The sequence below is a fragment of the Eulemur rufifrons genome, chromosome 15, assembly GCF_041146395.1.
Source record: "Eulemur rufifrons isolate Redbay chromosome 15, OSU_ERuf_1, whole genome shotgun sequence".
NCBI lineage: Eukaryota > Metazoa > Chordata > Mammalia > Primates > Lemuridae > Eulemur > Eulemur rufifrons.
In genome coordinates, this window is record NC_090997.1 from 107,333,750 (window position 1) to 107,354,546 (window position 20,797).

A 20,797-nucleotide genomic window follows, 5' to 3' on the forward strand; every position below is an offset into this window, starting at 1 on the left:
GTAAATGATGCAAGTATCAAGATTTGTCTTTTTGATTACAAATATCCAATTGCTCAACACCATTTGCTAAGAAGGTGATCTTTCCCCCATTGAACTACCCTGGCATCTGTGTGAAAATCAATTGGCCACAAACAGGACGGTCTCTTTCTATTCATTCCATCGACTGATACGTCTGCTTTCATGCCAGTGCCATACTCTCTCGATGACTGGTCTCTAGAATAACCTTAAAACACACAGTGTCAGTTCTCCAACTTTATTTTTCTTTTGCAAAGTTGTTTGGGCTATTCTGTGTCCTGTGAACGTCCGTATAAGTTTAAGACTCAGCTTGTCAAATTCTATGAGAAAAAGTGCAGAGATTTTGATTGGTGTTGAATTGAACCCCAAATTCAGTTTGGAAAATCAGCCCCTTAACAATGTTGTGTCTTCTGATCATGACCTCGGCTTTCCTTCTTTATTAAGTTAGGTCTTCTTTAATCTCTCAGCAGCGTTTTGCAACGTCCAGCATACAAACCTTGCACATGTACTGTAAGATTTATCCCTAGGTGTTTAATGATTTTGGACACTATTGCATGTCATTTTAATTTCAATTTTTAATTTTTGTTGCCTATATAAATACAATTGACTTTTTTATTTTTACCTTGTCTCCTGCAACCTTGCTAAACTCATTAGATTTAGTAGATATTTTTGTAGATAATTTGTTAACTCCTATGTAAATAATCATGTTGTATGCAAATAAGTGCCGTTTTCTTTCTTCCTTTCCAATCTGTATAATTTATATATAAGTATATGTTTACTTTATTGCAGTGCCAATAATTTTTAGCATAATGTTGAATAGAAGTGGTGCACGTGGACACTGCTGTCTGGTTCCCAGTCCTAACGCAAAAGCATTCAGCCTTTCTCCATCAAGTATGCTGTTAGCTGCAGGTTTATCACGTTGAGGACATCCCTGTTTATCCGGAGTTTTGAGAATTTTTCTGAGTAATGGATTTTGATTTTTGTCAAGTGATTTTTATGCAACTATTGAGACAATTATGTTTTTTTTCTTTATAATCTGTTAATATGGTAAATTATATCAATTTATTTTCAAGTGCTAAACCAAATTTGCACTCTTGGAATAATTTCTACTTTGTTATGATGTATTATTCTTTTTATATATTGCTGGATTCAACTTGCTAATATTTTCCTAAGGTTTTTTTCAGTATATGTTCATAAGAGACATTGTCCTGTAGTTTTGTTGTTTTTTTTTTTTGTTTGTTTGTTTGTTTTCCTTGTAATTTCTGTGGCTGGTTTTAGAATCACGGTGATTCTGGCTTCGTAAAATGAGTGGGGAGGTGGTCTGGCCACTTCTGTTTCCTGGACACATTTGTGTAGAATTGATGCTATTTCTTCCTTAAATGTTTACATTTACTTCCTACAATTCACTAGTGAATCCAACTAGTCTTGAAAGCTTTGCTGTGGGAAAGCTTTTAACCACAAATTCAGTGTCTTTAATAAATATAAGACTATACAGTTTAAATATTTTCTATTTATCTACCTTTGAGTTCTCTGATTTTGTCCACGGCTGTGTCCAATCTGTTAATAAACTCATTAAAGAATATCTCATCTCTGGCATCACTATTAAAAGCTTCTAACACATCCATTTGACTCATCTGTAGAGTTTTCCTCTTGTTGCTGAAATTCAATATCTGGTCATGCATATTTTTCACTTTTCCACTAGATCTTTTACCATAATAATTATTTTAAAGTCCTATCTTCTGGTTCTTGTGTCTGGGTCAGTCTTGGCAACGGGCTGTGCTTTTTTGCTTAGTTTTTGTCTGATTGTTTCAGTATGTGTCTTATAATCTTCTACCAGATGCTGGGTGTTGTGGCAGAAGAACGTTAGAGACCTGGCTGGCCACGCCTGTCCCTCAGAGCTGGGGGCTGAGGTCACAGAGTCAGTAGCTGACCCGGCTTTGGGTTTTATTGTTGTTACAGTTGCCGTCAGGGTACCAGAGTCCTCAGATTCCTCCGGTGGCGTGTTGTGCTTACCATGGGACTTGGGGTGCCAGGAGTTTTTCCGTGTCCCTGCCCCACCCTCAGCTTGCAGCAGGTGCTGCTCACCTGGCCACAGCCACGTCTCTGCACACCCTCGCCTGCCCCGTCCCCCAGGAAGGCTGGTGTCGGTGTTTCTACCGTGAGGCTTGCGGTGAGACCTGGGGGCCTCCTGTCCAGCGCGTCTTAGGGGAGGCCCCGGGGCCTCCCGTCCTCCCAGGCAACAAGCGCTTTGCCCCTGCCTCCCCCGCAGCTCCGCTCGCTTTCCCTGGACCAGCGGTGGGCGCCGCTGCCTCTGCTCAGCCCGGGGCTTACAGCTGGGGAGGCGGTGGGCGGGTCCTGACTGTCCCAGCACGTCTGGCTTCAGTGTCACCGTCTCCCCACAGGCAGCGTCCTTCTCCCTCTCCCAGTGGCCGAGCGTTTGCATCGCGTGAGAGAAAATCTGGGAGCTGGGTGGGCTCCTTGTGCGTGTGGGGCACGGGGGCTCCCGGGGACCCCGCCCGGTCTTCCTCGCACACCCGCCCCCGGTCGGGCCGCAGGTTCCAGGCTCTGCGTGAGCGACACCCACTCCGCGGTGCTCTGTCCCCGCCCTGAGCGTGGCCGTGTCTGCCGTGTCGTCTGTCACGGGTGAAACTGCCTCGTAACGGCTCCTCAGGGTGCAGTGCACCTGGGGCCCTGCTCGCTCCTGCTCCAAGAAAAAGTCTGATTTTGAAGATTATCGGACTGTCCCCTTGTTACCCATGTTCCATGGCTTCTACGGCCGAAGCGGAACCGGAACGCCAGTTTGTCGCTGCTGTGGTTGGTCAGCTGTCGCTTAGCCCATCCAGGTACCTTTTCCCACGGATTAACACGAAGCCTTCACACGAGAAACGGAAATTAAGAAGCAGAGTTTTTTCTAAGTCACAAGTGGCTTACGAGCTAGTTTTTACTCCTGCATTCTGTGCGACTTACACACAGAGGACGTTGACTTTGTGCATGAGCAGCGCTCACAGCAAAAACCGCAGGTCACAGCCCGGACGCCCTGCGTGGGGATCGGGGGCGCCGAACGCCTCAGTCTCCGGAGCCCGTGTGGGGTGGTCCCAGCTCGCGGCGTTTGCCAAAATGCACCGTCAGCAATCAATGCCCGTCCAGCAGGGCGCAGTGTAGCTACAATTGATTTTTTCAAGCAATATACCATGAGAGAAGGGTGGATAGCTTTTAACTTATAAAGTGACGTGACTTTGACCTTCCCGACTTAGAGGTTTGGGGAGACAAGAACGGAAGTGTCAGGCTGTCAGTGATAACAGCTTTGTGCTTGGGTCGGAAAGTGTTCTTGTTTTTGAGAGAGGCATATTGAAGTATTTAGGAGGAAAACGTTTTATGGTTTAAATATTTCACCTAAAAATACTTTAGTAAAAAATGTTAACAAAAACCCCCCAAATCAACAAAAATGTTGCTTAATCTACATTCAAAATTTCCCAGTAATCCAGAGAAATATATTTTACAGTTGGTTTCTTCAAATCAGACTCCAACCAAGAAGCGTGTGTTCCATTTGATTATCACGCGCCTGTCTCTGTATTTTTATGCCCTGTGAGGGCTCAGCTGTGTCTCTTCAACACGCAGCCATCCTGTCCCGCCCCCATTGTCCATTTCAGCCGTGTTGTCCTGCGGGCAGAGCGGGTGTCCCCCGACAGCACCCCCGTGGGGGTCAGCGTCTCGCCCCAGAGCCCTCCGTGTGCTCCACCCCGGAACCTGCGAGAGCTGTGACGGGCGAAAGGGACTTTGCCGATGTGACTAACGAGCTTGTGGTAGGAGACAATCCTGGGCATCCAGGGGGGTTTTGTGTGACCAAGGGCCCTTTCCAAGGGAGGCAGAGTGACGCCACTGGGGGACAGGTCAGGACTGAGCCCCTCCAGAGCCTGGAACAGGCGGAAAACTGACTCTGGAAGTGGGGTGCAGCCCTGCCTACACCCAGAGTTTAGGATAGGACCTCTGACCTCCAGAACTCGAAGGTGGTAATTTCTGTTATGTAAAGCTGCTAAGTCTGTGGGCATTTGTTACAGCAGCCAGAAGAAACCCACACAACCACCTGCTGAGACGCCTGAGCGTGAGTCCTGGTGTTCTTCCGCTTGCTCCTTTAGAGCTTTTTCCTGTCACTTGGTGGTTACGTTTAAAGCACTGTTCTTTGCTGTAATCATCACGAAGCACTCCACACTGCGGCACAGCCACCACCCTGAAGCCAGAGGACGTCACTCGTCACGGCTTCTGAACCGCCGTTTTCAGGATAGAGCCTGAAGAAATGTTTGTCAGATAAACACGTGAATGATGCACACTAGTCATACAATAGGAAAGAAAAAGAGGATGGAGTGTGGAGGAATGGAACTACCCCCACCTGAGAGCCTAGCTACTTTATATTTATCGTTGTTTTCTAAATGTAAAATTAAGTTGACTCCTTATTTTACAATAGGGACTTTGAGTAGAACAGTTTGCCAGTGTGAAAATAGACCCACGTCAGTGTAGCCCGAGAGGGGGCAGGAGGACCACGGCGGAGAGAGGACGTCGGCGGAGGGCAGGGAGGGCAGAAGAGGCCGAGTGTGGGCCGTGAGGGGGCCACGAGCCCAGGAGTGCAGGCAGCACCGGTGTCCAGGACTGTGGAGAAGGCAAGGACAGGCGTCCCGCCTGGAGCGTCCACAATCAGCCCAGTGAGACCGATTTCGGACTTCTGCTCTGTAAAACTGTAAGGTGATAAATTTGTGTTGTTGTTTTCTTAAAAAAATAATTAAAATAGAAAAGGACAGAAATCTACCTCTCCAATAGGTAATGGGTTCAACCATTGAATAAAACCAATATGATCCATATATATAGCAAGGTATTTGTCCCACAAGCAATAAACTTAGTACTAACATAAAAAATAGATGCCATAAAGCCCCTTGTGTGGAGGAAGGAATAATTTGGAAGCCGATGGTGGGTGCTGTTCGGTGAGACCCCACAAACCGCCGCTTTGTTCCCAGGGCAGACTTCTCCTGCACGGCTCACCCCTGCCTCTGCTCCGAGGTGCTCTGCGCTGTAGGTGCCCAAGCACACCCCGGGGACCCGGAGCACCCACGGAAGCCTGTGTGAAATGTCGACTCTCAGGCTTAGCTGAGACCTGCTAACCTGGATCTGCCGTGTTATCAACGTCTGCGGTGGTTCTCACGCACGGCAGAGAGAAACAGACTTCCAGACCCCCACGTGAGTGTCTACACCACAGGGAGCACCATGGCCTCCTCCCTCCTCACCCTCCCACGGGCAGAGCTGCCCGGGGACCCCCCTGTGCCTGGAAAACAGGAATTCTGCCTGGTGCCCACGCATCCCAGGGCCGGGCCAATAGTGGTTTTGGGAGTTAGTTTGCAAAGGTGCCACCAAAACCCTCCAGGAAAACAAAGGTACGATGTTTCCATTTCCTCGTCATTTCACCGGCAGTACTCTGATGGCGTGTGGCACTGCTTGTTGCGAGTTCTCACGTGACAACACTTCTTTATTATAATAAAAGGCCAATTAGTTGCTTTCTGATCCTCAGAAGCTTCACTGATCACTAAACATGAAACATACAGCCTCAGATTGTCAGAGAAAGCCGAATATCCCGCGTGTTAGAAGGCGGAAGGCCCCTCCAGTTTCCTCTTTACGGAAGAAGCAAAGGAAGCCTAAGCACGTGCTTGTCACCGGTACTGGCGAAGTAGCTGCCCCTGCCCCAGAGGCACTGAGTCCTCCGCTCACTGCCCCTCCCCTGACGGCATCACTGTGACCCGTCCCTGCTTCCATCACCCCCTGACGGCATCACTGTGACCCGCCCCGGCTCCCGTCACCCCCGACGGCATCACTGTGACTTGCCCCTGCTCCCGTCACCCCCGACGGCATCACTGTGACCCGCCCCTGCTCCCGTCACCCCCGACGGCATCACTGTGACCCGCCCCTGCTCCCGTCACCCCCGACGGCATCACTGTGACCCGCCCCTGCTCCCGTCACCCCCGACGGCATCACTGTGACCCGCCCCTGCTCCCGTCACCCCACACTCTCCAGCTCTGACCCTCTGCCTTCCTCTTCAGAGGGCCCTTGGGTACGGTGGTCTCAGAGTTAACAGTTAACTCTTTCCAAAGGCCGAAGATGAGGGAGTGGGTGCCAAGCAAGCTCAGAATACTGTATGGGTTTTTGAAGTTATAGGAAGGCAAAGTGAGAACATAAGAATTAAAAGCTAACTGCAGAGGAAAACACAAATACGCGGGTCTGAGACGGTGGCCCTGACACACGTCTGACCCAGTGGAGCAGGTGCCACACCTGCTCTCCCAGAGGCACCGGGGGCTGTGCGGGGGCTGTGCCGGCGGAACCAGGAAGGGACCCGCCGTCGGTGCTTCGCTGCCGAGGCAACGGTGACAAAGGTCTAACGGCACAGGGCCATGGCCTGTGCTTCGTTCCCTCCTTTCCACGTGGCATAAGGCCAACCCCCATGACCATCCTCTAAAGGGACAGGAACTGGCCAGGGTGAGCCCTGTGTAGGGAGGGGACGATGGTCCGATGCAAAATCATCCCAAAAGTGCTCCCTCGTCCCTAATTGGTCACCCCCATGACCAGAGTTTGGGGTGGCCCCAGGTATTCCCTAAGGGTCACTGTGCTTCTGGTGGCCTGGACAAGTCTCGGGAGTGACCTGGCACCTCCCGGGCAAAAACAAGTGCCCGGGCAGAGTGCAGCAGAGGGAAGCCCTGTGCACACCTTCCAGCTGGAGGTAGCAGAAATCACAGTAAAAATCAGGTCAGCGTGCAATTCGTGGATTTTAGCTCATGCCCTAAAAGGCAGGGTCTCTGGCAGAGACTCCGAGAGCCAGACCCGTGACACCAGTGCAGCTGACGTCCCCAAGCATAGCACTGGCTATGGGTTGGGTCATGCTCCCCAGAAGAGAGGCTGAAGTCTAAACCCCAGCACCTCAGGATATGGCCTTCTTTGGAAATAGGGTCGTGGCAGCTGTAACACAGGGGGATGTCACTGGGTGGGCCCTGAGCTACATAACTGGTGTTACGAGAAGACACAAGCCGCTGTGTCCCGGGAGAGCATCATGTGCAGGTGGAGGCAGAGATTGGAAAGACACTTCTACGAACCAGGAAGTGCTAAGATTGCTGGCAAAGCGCCAAAGTGAGGGGAGGGGCCCAGGGCAGAGTCCCCCGAAGAGTCATAGAAGGAGCCCACCCTGTCGACTCCGGAGTCTAGACTTGCAGCTCCAGAAAGGTGAGAGCTGGCATCTCTGCTGCCTGAGCAGCCTGGGCGTGGCTCTTTGTCACAGGGGCGCTGGAGCCCCGTCCAGGGTGGCCGTCAGAGGCAGGCTCCGGTGCCTGACAGGGCCTCAGACCTCCCCTGTGGGCCCAGCACCCGACCCTGCCGCCTCCCACCCAGTCTCCCGGATCGGACCTTCCGCCACACACCTTGTGCTTCTTAGCCCAACGACCAGACTGACTTTCCTTAAAAAACATAAATGAGGGCCCATCGCTTTCCTGCTTGGAAGTTTCCAATGGCTTCTCAGAAAAACTGGAGTAAAATCCAAGCCCTTACCCTGGTCTCTGCACCCTGCGCTCTCCTCCCCCCCCATCTCACGCCAGACCCCCGGCACAGGGCCAGAGCGCTGCTCCTGCGACAGGCCACCGGGCCCCTGGGCCTGCCGTGCTGACCCGTGTGGGACCCTCTGCCCCGGGTCTCTGTTGGACTTGGTTGGTTGGTGTCTTCGGGTCCTTCAGGTCCCAGTGTCTGGGCTGGTGTGTGGAGAGGCCGCCAGCGACACTCCCACCACCCCCTCCCCCGCATGGAGTGTCCTCAGCGCTTGTTCACTCGTGAGAATGCTGAAGTGTAAGGTCCTCGCCGGCAGAACTTCCAGGCCTTCTTCGTCACTGCACCGCTGGCGCCGAGCGCGGTGCCGGCCGCACAACCATCGCTCGCAGGCACTTGCTGGAAGAACGGAGAGAAGCGGGAGGGATGCAGCGGCTTGAGCCCATGTGCAGTCAGAGCCGAGCGCCCAAAGCCACCAGCCCTGTGTGGTGCGGTGGGTACACGAGACCTTCCGTCATCGTAGGAAGGAAACCAAGAAATCACCCTCTCGGTATACTTACCCCGTTAATTTAGAAATATGCATTCGTGTGACTAAATCCTCAAATAGCTTGTGATTTCCCAAAGGGCAGGAGCTACGCCTACTCATATTTCTGTGCCATGTGCCTAGACGGCGTCCGGCCTAAAACAGACGCTCAGTACACGTTCACAGAACCGTTTCCTCAAACAGTCTTCGCACCCTTAGCTTTTGTCTTCTCTGCTTGTAAGTTACACACAGTTTGCTCCGTTCGTTCCACGTGAGACAGAAGGTGACACTCAGGGTTCAGGGGAAGGGAGCTCTAGCCTGTCACGAACGTGCCCGCGGCAGGTTCCACGGGAGGGAAGCGGAGCCAAGGCACTTCCTTCGCGGCGCTGTTCGGTTACACAACGCGCACTTGGCGCCGAGGGCTGTTTTGGTACTACATCCTGCAAAAATATGCTTTAATGATTCCGCAGAGAATTCTATGACTCACATAACAACTGCAAAGGCTGTCTCCACACCCAGCTCTCAGCTGCATGCACGTTACGAGGGCGCTTTTTCGGTTTTGTTTTCCTTGTTATTACTTCAAAATATCTGCAGGATGAAAAGCTGTACGATTTTCTAACTGACACCCTGCCCCTTCCCCAAACACTCACAGCATCAGCTATGGAGGAAAATCTACTCAATCAAAATATATATATATGTGTGTGTGTATATATATATGTATCTATATATTTCCTTACCAAATTTATTTAAATAATCCATTTGGGATTAATAGAATATAAGGAACTTTTGTAATTCTCATAATTCAGTAACATATCCCTCCTATGATAGAGAGATCAGCCAGAGAATTTAGGGGTATGATTTCTAAAAGCATCTCCAGCTAAAGCTCCCTGGGATTTTTATGAGCACATAGAAAATTACTTTTGTATTTTTCCAATTTGAAGAGAGGAGAGAAAGTTTTGAAAAGAGAGAAGGGGAAAGAATCTCAGTGTGCTGACGTGGGGCCGAGGGGACACAGAACTGAGCCCCCAGACCTTCGCCCAGGACAGCTCGGCTCCGAGAGGGCGGCTCCCCTGCAAGCCCAGCAGCTTCCAGGGCTCCGGCGCCTTCTGGAGGTGGCTGTCCCGGGTGCGGGCAGGCAGGGACGGCCGTCTGCGCTAGCAGGGGTGGCCGTAGCTCGTGCCGAGGCCTGAGCAGAAGGAAGGACTGAGCCGCAGGGTTTCACCCACGCCCTGGCTCCATCAGCCAAAATCTGCCCCCAGTGCTAGGTACCCTGGAGGAAATGGATGATTCCAGCAAGAGAAAATATGTCTATGGAAAAGTCTTGTTTGAAATTCCCTTGTTGGTTGGTTCTCTGCTACACTAAACAAATTACATCATCTTTGATGCTTTAATTCCACCACCTAAAACATGGAAGGAAAAGGACAGACCTCCCACCCGCCACCAGGGTAAGGTGGGCTGCGAGGTGACGGAGACCAGCGGGGCAGTAACAGGAAGGGGCTCTCAGTCCAGCGAGCTCTCCCGTGCAGGCAGGAGGACGGCCGCGCCCGCATTCCTCATGGGCTCGAGCACGGGAGGCCTTAAGGATGCCCCAGACTTGACGCCAAGGCTTTCTCTGACCTGCTGCTCTGCCCACTGGAGCACGGGAAAGATGCAGCTGTGACCCAGCCCGTTGCTTCATGATTTAGCAACAATGTCAACACAGAAGGTGACGCTTGGCTGTGACAGGGGGAGAACAATTTCCCCTGGAGAGCCGGTGCTTCCTCTGTGAGACCACCCATAAGACCACAGGGTCGCAGGGGCGGCGACTGCTCTGCCCCCAGCGGGCTGCAGCGAAACCGAGTGGGCGCCGTGCTGGCGCTCACCCCCCAGCCTACACGATGACCAGGCGACGCTCCACTCCGCTCGGCCACTTGCCGGCGACGCTGCTTCCTGACTGTGCTCTGGGGTCACTGCAGGTGACCTCCGACTGGCGCCCACGGCTCTAGAGCATGTTCACGTTCACGCTAACCGAGGAAAGCCCTCCGGGAAGCTGCACCTGCTGACTCCCTCTCCGAAGCAGAGAAACGACGGTCTGAGAAACCTGCAAAGGTGTCAACCGTGCTCGCCTGTCCCCGAGTGACGCATGGCAACACTCGAGCGGGACAGGAATGACCAAAAGGGCAGATGTCCACAGGTGACAAGAGCCAGACTGCTTGTCTTTTGGAGTTTTGCAAATAATTCCCACTGATGCGTCACATGCTGTGCTGCACCAATTTTCTTCACAAGATCATACATTTCCTTCATTTCTGCCTCAATAAATGCTCATGTCTCACGGAGCCGGTGCTATTGCCGCCCACCCCACAGTGCGGCTAAACACAGATGGGTTGGTCACGCCACCCTTTCTCCAGGCAGTATGTTCACGCCACCCTTTTCTAGAATTTGTGTAAGGATTAAAGTGATTTTGTCTGCTGGACAGAAAAGCAATAAGAAACAAATGCACGTGGAGTGACATCGTGTCTGTGACTTATGTAACACCAGCTTTTAGAGACGTAAGAGATGTTTTAAAAGACAGATTCATAAGAGGTAACAAGCAGGGCTTGGAAGATTGTTTATCAATCTTCTTTCAAAACTATTAACTATCTCTTTTAAACTGTAATTGCCTTGCTGCTAATTGCTTTATTAGTTCCTAGGCCTCATTATTCATCTTGTCTCAGTTCTATGCAAAGCAGTTTAGGTTGTCTTCCTCCCTCCCTCCCTCCCTCCCTTCCTTCCTTCCTTCCTTCCATAAGGGGAACAACGTCTGGATTCCAGAGACAGGAGAGGGGCTGTGGGGTTATCCACAGGCGACTCTGCACAGGTGGCTCGGCCTGGCCTGGGTAGTGCCCGCTGCCGCCGTGCAGGTCCAGAGGGGCAGCTAGTGCTCTCGGGCTGGTCCTTCAGGCACCTGTCGGTTTCCGCAGGTGTCCCCAGCCTGTCCCTGTGCCTCTCCCCGAGCAAGAGGAGCCAGCAAGCAGGCCAGGCTGCAGCCGCCCAGGGCAGCCGAGAGCTGGTCACGGCAGGAGGCCACACCGACAGGGCTCAGGAGCTCAGCGATGAGCTGCCCACGTGCCGCTTCTTCAGCACCCTCCCCCCCTCGCAGAGATTGTCGTGAGACTGTCGTCTGGCATCCGGAGCCCCAGCAAAAGCCCAGCGTCCCCGGTAGCGCTCTCCTGCCAAGTGACGGCTGGCAACAGGAAGTGCCACCCCCAACACACACACACACACACACACACACACGCAGATACTTTCTGTTCTGCTATTGAAATAGTGAGATTTGAGGGACGTGGGAAATACCCTGTAGTCACAAGGAAATGCACACTCGCCAGCGTCTCCGGAGCTGGTTTCCTAAAGTTGACCAGATAAGAAAATGGTCTCTACCGTTAGTAATAAACATGACCGTGAAATCCAAGCACTTTAAAAAATACATACAACAAATTCTAACATGCTTCACAGGTTGCTGTGTGAGATGAAAACTCACCTAAGGTCACCTTTGTGTCTAAGAACACAGAGACCAAAGACGACCAAACAGCACAGAGGCCGGGAGTCTCGCGAGCCTGGCGGTCCGGAGACGCAGCCCCTGTGGTGGGAACCGGCAGGTCCGGCCGCCTCCTGGCCCCGCGCATTGCACCTGGGTCCCCTGACTCCCTGGCCACCATGTCCCCGTCCCTTCCTGCCACCCCCCTGCACTGGCTGACCGTTACCTCCCTCCCTGCACAGGTGACTAACCGGGCGCTCGTGTGGCAGTGCAAGTCTCACCAGTTCTCTTGGCACAGTGTCCAAGTGGGGTTCCCAGACAGCGAGGCAGCTGGTCACCTCCGGACCCACGAAAAATTCACTCAGGTAACCCTGCGGGGCAGCACCTGGGCGAGCCGCACATTGGCTCTCTGCCTTCCACTTTAAACGCTCTAAACCTCCAGGTGTTCCAACTCCCCAGCACCCACCTGCTTCTTGCACCCACCTGCGAAAGGAGAGCAGGAAGCAGGAGGCTCGCAAAGCCACGGAGCAGGCACCTCGGGTGTTCGCAAAACACATTATTCTTGTAGATTTTTCCCCCGTGACTATGAAGTCTATACCGAGCCCTCGAACAATCACTTACAGAAGCATTTCCTGGTGGCGTCTGCTGAAGTTTGCGGTTGCTGTGAAGGATGCCTGCCTCTGAGGTGTCCCGAGAACCTAGGCTCAGAGTCCGCGTCCTGTGACTCTACAACACGACCCCCACCCCGCGTCCACGCTGACTTCCTGGGAGAGGAAGCGTTTCCCGGGCAACGGCGAGGAAAAGGCACATCTCGTCAGCGCTCAAGCGCAAGAGCAGACTCTGTCTCACGTCCCATCTGCACGCTGGGCCTTCACGGAGCCCTTTTTTATAGAAGTTGGACAGAACCAGGACGCCAGCGAGACGCAACTGGGGAAGAATCGCACGTGGAGAAACTCGTGCTAAATATATCCCACGTGTGTTCTATACTTTAAAACATTTGTAAGAAGAAAATTCCATGAAATATCCATATCGATTAAAGTAATTGCAAGGTGGAGTAATTACAAGATCCCTTCTTAGACTCTTATAGACAAGCCTCACTCACCTTTTTAGTATTCAGCGTTGAGCATGAGGTTTGGCGCACTTGTTATCAATAAATATTCTTGACTGAATAAATGAATGAGAAAACCATTGTTGTTTTGAATGCTTTTTTTTTCCTAAGTAAGGTGACTTTCTAATTATCATACTGTCCAGTCTGGCAGAACCTTGTCCACTCAGTTCAGTTGCCACGGAATTCCCGCTTTGAGCCACAAATCCTTCTTATAGAAGCCCCTGCTCATCGCCACGCTGAAGGCCACGGAGGACGCACGAAGAAAAGCTTATCTCGGGCAAAAATCAGCCAACAGCATAGAATACCTGAATGGCATTCATCTGCAGCTAGGCTGAAAAATTGTGTGTCGAATTTCCAACATCATCTATCAGAAACATCAAGTAAACAGGTGATTTTCTCCAGTATCTTGTATTATTCCCCTGCACACTACAAATGTATCTAAATATCAGTATTATGGTCCTGCAAACACTCCTAAGCTTTGTTTGGAACTCTTCTTTCATTTATCAAGAACTGAAGACACTGCTTTTCTATCATCCAGACATGGTAAACATCGGGAAATACTAATAATCTGCTGTATCGCATATTGCATTATCAAAAATAACTTTTAACGAGGTCAGCTGTTTTTATTGCCTTCCTGTAATAGATTCACATTTCGTTTTCCATCAAAATGTTGAGGATAAGGCAACCTGAAACCAGGCAGCCTTAGAAGATAAACGTTGTTAAGGAATTGAAGCATTCTCTGTTAGTTGCCTGGGTACTTTTGGGCATATCATGTGCTGTGGTCTGAATGTTTGCATCCCCCCAAAACTGGTATGTTGAAATCCTACCCACCAAGAAGGCAGGGCCTTTGGGGGTGATTAGGTTGTGAGGGTGGAGCCTCATTAATGGGACTAGGGCCCTTGTGAAAGGGACCTCAGGGAGCTCCCCCACCCCTTCCACCTTGCAGGGACACAGAGAGAAGGCGGACGTTCAGGGACTGGGAAACAGGCCCTCACCAGACACCAAATCTGTCAGCACCTTGACCTTGAACTTCCAAGGCTCCAGAACTGGGAGAAGTAGATTTCTGTTGTTTATGAGCTGCCCCATCTGGCATTCTGTCATATCAGCCCGAGTGGACCAGGACACCGTGTCACACCTTGCTGCTCAGTTTGGGCCTAAGAGAACCGACACTTTACAGCACCTACATTGTCTTAGTGCTCCTGGAGCCAGCTGCTAACTTGATCTGCCTGCAGGAAACACACTGCAGTTGCCTGGAAACCAGAGTTCCTGCAGGTGCCTGGCAAGGTGCTGCTGCCAACGACAGCCAGGACTTGCTTCTCCGAGCCCCCGGCCTGTGCGTTGGCGTGGAGGCCACTCCTTCCTGCTTCCCCTACTGCTACCTTGCAGGTATCAAACCCAATGTCCATCTTTTCAAGAAAGTCACCGAGTCACACATCCCTTTACCCTTTGACCTCTGTGGGAGTGGCAAAAACAGCACAACTCCGCCCCCCCAGCCCCAGAATGCGAGGTATGAGGCCCAGCTGAATGTTTTGTTGGAGAACCAGCAAGACCCCCACAGAACCAGGGAGAGAGCACACTGCAGACCCCGCAGCGGCAACAACAGCAGGCAACCAGGTGCAGGGCCGGCTGCAGGGGAGACAGCCTAAGGCCACGCTTCCTTATTTAGCCAGCACGTGACATCATCCAAGCCAGCGGCATTGGCTTGCGTTTTGTATCGGTGTGCACAGGTTGGGATGGTGGTGAAATGCAGTTTTCAGCACCTGAGCATTTTATAAGACCAGAAATGTTCATCGATTCAGCCCTCTCAGTCTGTGACATCTCCCAGCTGTTTTAAAAGTCAGCAGAGTTGCAAGTTTATGACCATTACGGTTCCCGTGGCGCACGGCCGAGGCTCGGGTTGCTGAGTCCTGCAAATGGACAAGTCAGGCTCCCGGGCTCCAGCCGCCTCTGCAAAATTCCCTGTGTCAGTGTCAGAAACGCAGCCGCGTAGCTGGAATCCCTCAATCCCACTTTCTAACTGAGCTTCCACGCCCAGCATCTCCCTCATACGTCACTCTTTGTTACCGAAACCTGGCCCGTGACAGCAGTGTTGCTGGAATATTCTCACTTTATCAAAGTCATAGCCGGTTTTCTGTTGCCCAGGTCAGGAGCACGCTCTTACACAGCACGAAAGCAGCAACACTTGCAGTCAGGGCCAGCGAGCGCTTGCCTCCTTCCCGGATCCGACCCTGTAGGCGACACCTGGCTCTCCCTCCAGGTCGGCCTCGCACCCCTTCCCACGGGCCTCCCGCACCCCTTCCCACGGGCCTCCCGCACCCCTTCCCACGGGCCTCCCGCACCCCTTCCCACGGGCCTCTCGCACCCCTTCCCACGGGCCTCCCGCCACCCAGGCCTGCATCTTCCCTCGCGCCTGCCGGAAACGCCACTTCCTCAGACGGGGCCACTTCTCCCCGGCTGCTTAACTCATCATGAGACATGTTCAGAGGCTGCCGAGCACAACCTCTAGGAGAGGACCCCGCTGTCGTCCCTGGCACCCGCCGCTGTCCCTCACATCTGCCTGGATCGAGAACAGCCCAGCCCCCGTCAGAAGTCTGTACCGAAGGCTGCGCATTTTGCCTTGGCTTATAGTTTCCCGTGTTCTAACTGTTCCTTTTGAGGGACATTATCAAACATAATATGCACACAATACATGTGTGTGATATGTGTTTGTGCACATGTGTATGTACATGTATTTCACTAAAAGAACCACCCCCCAGGCCATTAATTTCAAACGTCCATCCCGCCCTCCCCACTCCACCTTCCAGCCCAGTCTCCCCAATAATCAGGGTGTAATAAAGCACATACAGTTTCTTCTTCCGCAGTGTCTTCTGCGCCGGGCTCCGTGTCCAGGTTAACATCCTCCTCAGCGACCTGACAACAAAGACACAAGTTGCACACAGTTAGCACCGAATGCTTCGTGGGTGGCCTCAGACCACACGTCCTCACAGAGAAGACCGGGCTAAAACTCCATGTTAGTCCAGCAGGAAACAGGGCTGCGTCCCGGTCCCTTCCCGCCTGCATTTCCTGGTAACCATAGGATGCCTCCTGCCAGAGAGGTGCCTGTATACAGCAGGTGGTAAACAAGGCACCGAGTGTTCATATCCAAAGTCACAAGTCACCAAATCCATACCGTGGGTGTAACTCACAGCACAAGAGAACGAACCGGTGATTCACGCAGCCTGACCAGCGAGGTGGAGGGAGGTGGGTTTACGCGAAGCTGAAAGACTCACGTGGTGAAGCTGGAAGCACCGAGTGAGGGAAAAGGCACTGTGACCACCCCATTTGGGCGGAACAAGGTCTCAGTTTAGGATTAAAGCCAGGAGAACGAGATCCCAGAGAGGGTAAAGGTCCGGCCCACAGAACATACAGAAAGTGCATCTGTGTCGCAGTTTCCACAGCAGGGGCTGGAGCTGGGTCTCTGCCCACTACTGAGTGACAGGGGCTAATTGTCTCACCCGGGCCTCGGTTTCCCCCAATGTACAATCAAGGACATAACAGTCCCTACTGCCTAGAGACGTGGGGAGGATTCAGTGGAGTAGCGCGCGCGTGGCCGTCAGCACGGATGTCACGCAGCAGACACGCAAAGCAAGCTGCTGTCATTATCACCATTCCCAGTTTCATCCTCCAACCTAACAATGTCGTCGCGGCTCGAGTTCGCATCTTCGGGACTCGTGTGTGGTCTGGGCTGTTTCCCCTTCTGCAGCGCATCGTGGTTCCCAGAGAGACCCTGCCTGCTCCTCCAAACACGCCCCAGCCAATGGCGAGCTGGGCCCGCGGGCTGGGGCAGGACCGACGTGCCTCACCCGTCTTCCCGCCTATTTCTCACCTTGCCCCAGAGCACGGCCGGGCTGCTGTACCCCGCGGAAAGCAACGATCGAAAAGTCCTGCGTTTGAGACGGGCGTTGAACGTGCTAAAACATGATTCCTGAAAGACTGCATCCTTCCTTTTCATGCTGGATCCTGCAGGGGTTTTCTGGAGGTCCCAGCTTCTAATTAGCACGTTTCCTTGTCAACATACCCACTCACGGGCAAATTATACTGCCTAAAATATCCCAGAACGATTCTGCAACCGTAAAGACGTTCCCTGGACAGTCTAATGGCTCTCCCTGCTCTGCGTGCTGAAGTGCATAAGATCTTATGAAAGATACACAGTGTTCTCAGCACCACGGACCTCGGGCCCAGCTGAGCTCAGTTCCGGAGAGGAAGCAACCCGCGAAGCTGGCTGGGGAAACCGAGACCCAGGAGTGCTGGTTTCCAGTCCCGGGAAGCCCAGCAGTGGGCCACGTTAAATCTGCGTGAAAGCAAATACCCACAGCACTGGAACCTCACGGCAGATGCTCCTGTGAGCAAAGCCCCGCGCTCTCCACAGAGGGTAGATGGTTTAAGTTAGGGTTCAAGGCCAGGCCCAGGCACCCCTATCTTGGCCCGGTTCTCGACATGGGCTATTGTCACACCCAACAACCACACGACACAGAACACGGACAGAACTGGAGAGTCCCTCTAGCCTCTGCCTTCTGTGACACACAGACTTCACATTTGTGTGAATCTGGAAGTTTCCTCAGGAACTTGAAATACCTCAGGGTCAATATTTAAGCTTTAATCTTTCTGTGGGAAGAACTTGGGTTTTCTGGGTCCCAAATAAATGGAATTTAATATTTGGTCTTAAATGTATGCACTCCACAGAATTCACCCAGGAAGCCCAAAGGAAATTCCTTTTGCTTCGGGGGCTATTTAATTTATTCAGTTTTCCTTGTCTGTCACATGCAGATCAGATCGAGCACGAGAACTGTTGGCATCCGCCCCTCCCCGGGCGGCAAGTTCAGGGTCAGTCGGCTCCGCTTCACGTTCTCTCAGTTTGCAAGCGCTTTCTAGGGTCCTGGCATATTTTTTTAGATAATACGAATCTACTCGTTGCTGGTCCATTTTTGATTAATTTGAGAAATATTTGAAATACAAGGTGCTCCCCAGAGCTTCTGTCACTGGTAGCAGAGTGAGGCCCAGACCCGGGACCCTGCAGGCCCCTCCCTGGCTGCCCCCGTCCTTCCCGAGGGCCTCGCAGCTCGGCAAGACACGCGTGCTGAAGACGACACGTGAGCTTCAGACAGCACCGGCAGATAAGGAAAGAACCTCTGGCTTAATCATGTGTTCATTCACTAATTCAACTTTTAGGAAAATCAAATTTCTCTCAAAAGAAAAAAAAAAAAAAGACTTGAATTGGCAATCCCGGAACGTGAATGGCCCCTTCTGAGGCCTCGTCCTCGGCGTGGAGAGCAGCCGTGTGTACAGACAGAACCGTCAGCGGCAATAGGGCACCTGCTGTCTCTCTCCCACCGCAGGGACTTCCCACAGGCAGCCACGCAGGCCGTCCCCCCAGACCTGGGCTTGACACCTGTCTGTGCTGCGCCCCCAGCCTCTAGTAAACACCAGCACATACGTCCACGTTTCAGTTAGTTTGGCTGCCAAGAAAACGAGGCAGTGTGACACATTAAGTAAATTCTCCTCTCAAACAGACTCTCTCATTCAGTTTAAAATTATGTTATGTGAATGTCTCAATACATACTATGTATTTGTAAAAATAAATAAAATTTAAAATAGCATTGAATTTATAGATATGAGGTAGGGAGTAGGGAATGAGGCAAAAATCAAAGCTTGGATTTTGCGAAGATTTAATACGATACTAAAATGAGCCATGTTGAAATGCAATTTGAGTTGCTATGAACACAGAACAGGAATATCTAATAATTTAGTAGCTGTTGATAACTTTGGGGAACTTTCTTTTTTAGAAAACATGAATGTTGACAATCTATAATTCAAATGGAGAAACTCAAATTCCTCGGAACCGAGGTTTCCGAGTCCCTGGGGAAGCAGGCAGCCACATAACATCAGCAGCGTCTGCACTGGAGCCAGCCCTGGGGATGGGCCAGTGGCACCTTCATTTCATTATCTTTTCTCTTTAGCTTAAATCACACCTCTTTATCTAGCACCCATCCTTTCAGGATTGCATTATCTTTATGCCTCTGTTCCTTACTAAAGAATTCATCATTAATTTTGTCTCCTGCTTTGGTCCTTCCCTGCGGCCAATGGAGGTCTTATAATTTAAAGCCACTTGTTGAAGGAAAACCAAACCAATGCAGATTAGTTTGAAAACATGTGAATAGTTGAAGATATACACATGCTTTAAGAAGTATCCTGAAGTTCGGCTTAGGAGCAACAATTTGTGTCTTCCATTCACTGACGTTTATGTCTTTACACCACACACAATGTCGTAAGTAAATAATGCTTATATATGCACGTATGTGCCCATCCACACGTACTGAATATGCACGTCTGTGCCGCACAACAGTCGCTCAGTAAACACGAGTGCACACATGAATACCGGGCGAGCAGCCCGTTGCCCGGAGTGAGGGTTCTCAGGCTACTGAGGCAGGTACACTCCTTGCCGTACTCACCTCTATCTCCATAGGCTCCACCTCTATCTTCTTCCATAGTTCCAGCAGCTGTGCAATCGGCATTTTTTAAAACTTTCCTTTTCCTCGGATCAAGTGTTGATAGTAAGAAAGAAAACAACAGAGGCCCCAGGCAGTGAGGGAGCCGCAGACAGACTGTCAGACGCCGGAGGCGCAGGCTGGCAGAGGCTTCAGAGAGGCAGAGGAGGGGGAGGATGGCGGTGGGCACTGGCCTGGGCTGGGAGGAAGCTGGGGCCTCGGTGCGGTGGCCCAGTGGGTCCCGTCCCTGCGACCGGGCTCTGAGGAGCTGCTGCCGCTCTGGGCTGGGAGAGGGAGGGAGGAGGCAGCTGCAGCTTGAGAATCTCCCTGCGACTTTGGCAGAGTCAACGCGGCAAGTGAAGCAGCGAATTGGATTTCCTGCCTCTCCCCCTCCCTGCCATTGCCACTCTCTGCCCTGCCCCCCTCCACTATTTTACCTTAATTGGCTCTAAATGAGGGGTGAAAGTTGAGTCTGAGGATGCTGCTGCCATAGAAACTGCATAGCAACCAAGGGCTGGGGAAGAGGGGAGAGAGGGAGGGGGCTGTGCCCAGGTTCTGCCCCCTTCCCCTCCCCCGCACACCCACTCCCCCACTCCCCCTCCCCTGCTCTGCCAGCCCCTCCTCTGAGACCGCACACGCCACCTTGAGCCACCGGAACACTAGGGGACAAGGCAAGAAGCCAGGTGCTGTTTCTGCATTAATATTTCAGAGGCTCCTACATCCTACATCGTGGAATTGCTGCTGACAGAGCGGCAAAGCAGCTGCCCCCGCCAAGCCCAAGCGCTGGGACAACACGGGGGAGACAGGGGACGTCAACACGCTGGAGGCGGGAGGGGCCCAGGCGGCCAGGCACCTGCTGCTCCTGCCCAGAGCAGGAGACACAGCTCTGGCCCCAGGGCAGGCACTGTGGCAGCAGCATCCTCGTCCTCGGTAGGTAAGAGAATGGAATCAAAGTGGGCTCTTTGAACGTGAACCCCTGCTGAGGTCAGGACGGGGATTTATTGGGGGAGAAGTATTCAAACACCACACATCATGCACCTTGTCTCCTTCAACGTCCCCTCCACTGTGGCCATGACAGTCCCATTGCACGGATGGGAAAGTCCTGGAAGAAGGACGCGCCAAAGACACAGCCGGGGGCAGAGCGGGTGAAGCCCTCCTGAGCCTGGCTCGAGCCGAGATCAGTTTCCTAGAAGAGGAAGCTCTAATGAGCACCATTTTCTGGGGGAAATGCGCCTCCTTTATTTCCTTTTTTTTAGGCGGCGGGGGCGGGGGGCTCTCTTTTGTCTCCCTCCCTACTGCACGTCTGTCCTGGGATGAAAGGCGATTGCAAGTGAAAACACATTCATCTCTCCCAACTTCCAAGTGCGGATCCAAAAGCATTTCAGTTCCCTCTTTTGGGAAATAGTTCAATTTAAAAAACTAAAGAAATTAAATTCAAATATAATGTAATGTTGCTTCAGGAGTAAATGTATTTATTTCTAGAGCAAATTCCTTTATCTTTGAGCAAAATACCCCAAAAATGGCTATATGTTTCTACAAATTATGTCTCTTTGTCTTTTTCGTGTTTATAA

At 51.9% G+C, this 20,797-nt stretch overlaps 1 protein-coding gene across 1 annotated transcript in view; it reads right to left on the reverse strand.

Annotated features, from left to right (window-relative positions):
* Window positions 1-19,253, reverse strand: part of RPS6KA2 (ribosomal protein S6 kinase A2) — a 291,657-nt gene extending 272,404 nt beyond the window's left edge. Inside the window, exons 1-2 of the mRNA XM_069487777.1 lie at window positions 19,191-19,253; window positions 15,547-15,612 (exon numbers count right to left, since the gene is read on the reverse strand). Of these exons, the coding sequence (XP_069343878.1) occupies window positions 15,547-15,612; window positions 19,191-19,253 (129 nt within the window). The remainder of the gene's footprint in view (window positions 1-15,546; window positions 15,613-19,190) is intronic.
* Between the last annotated feature and the right edge of the window lie 1,544 nt (window positions 19,254-20,797).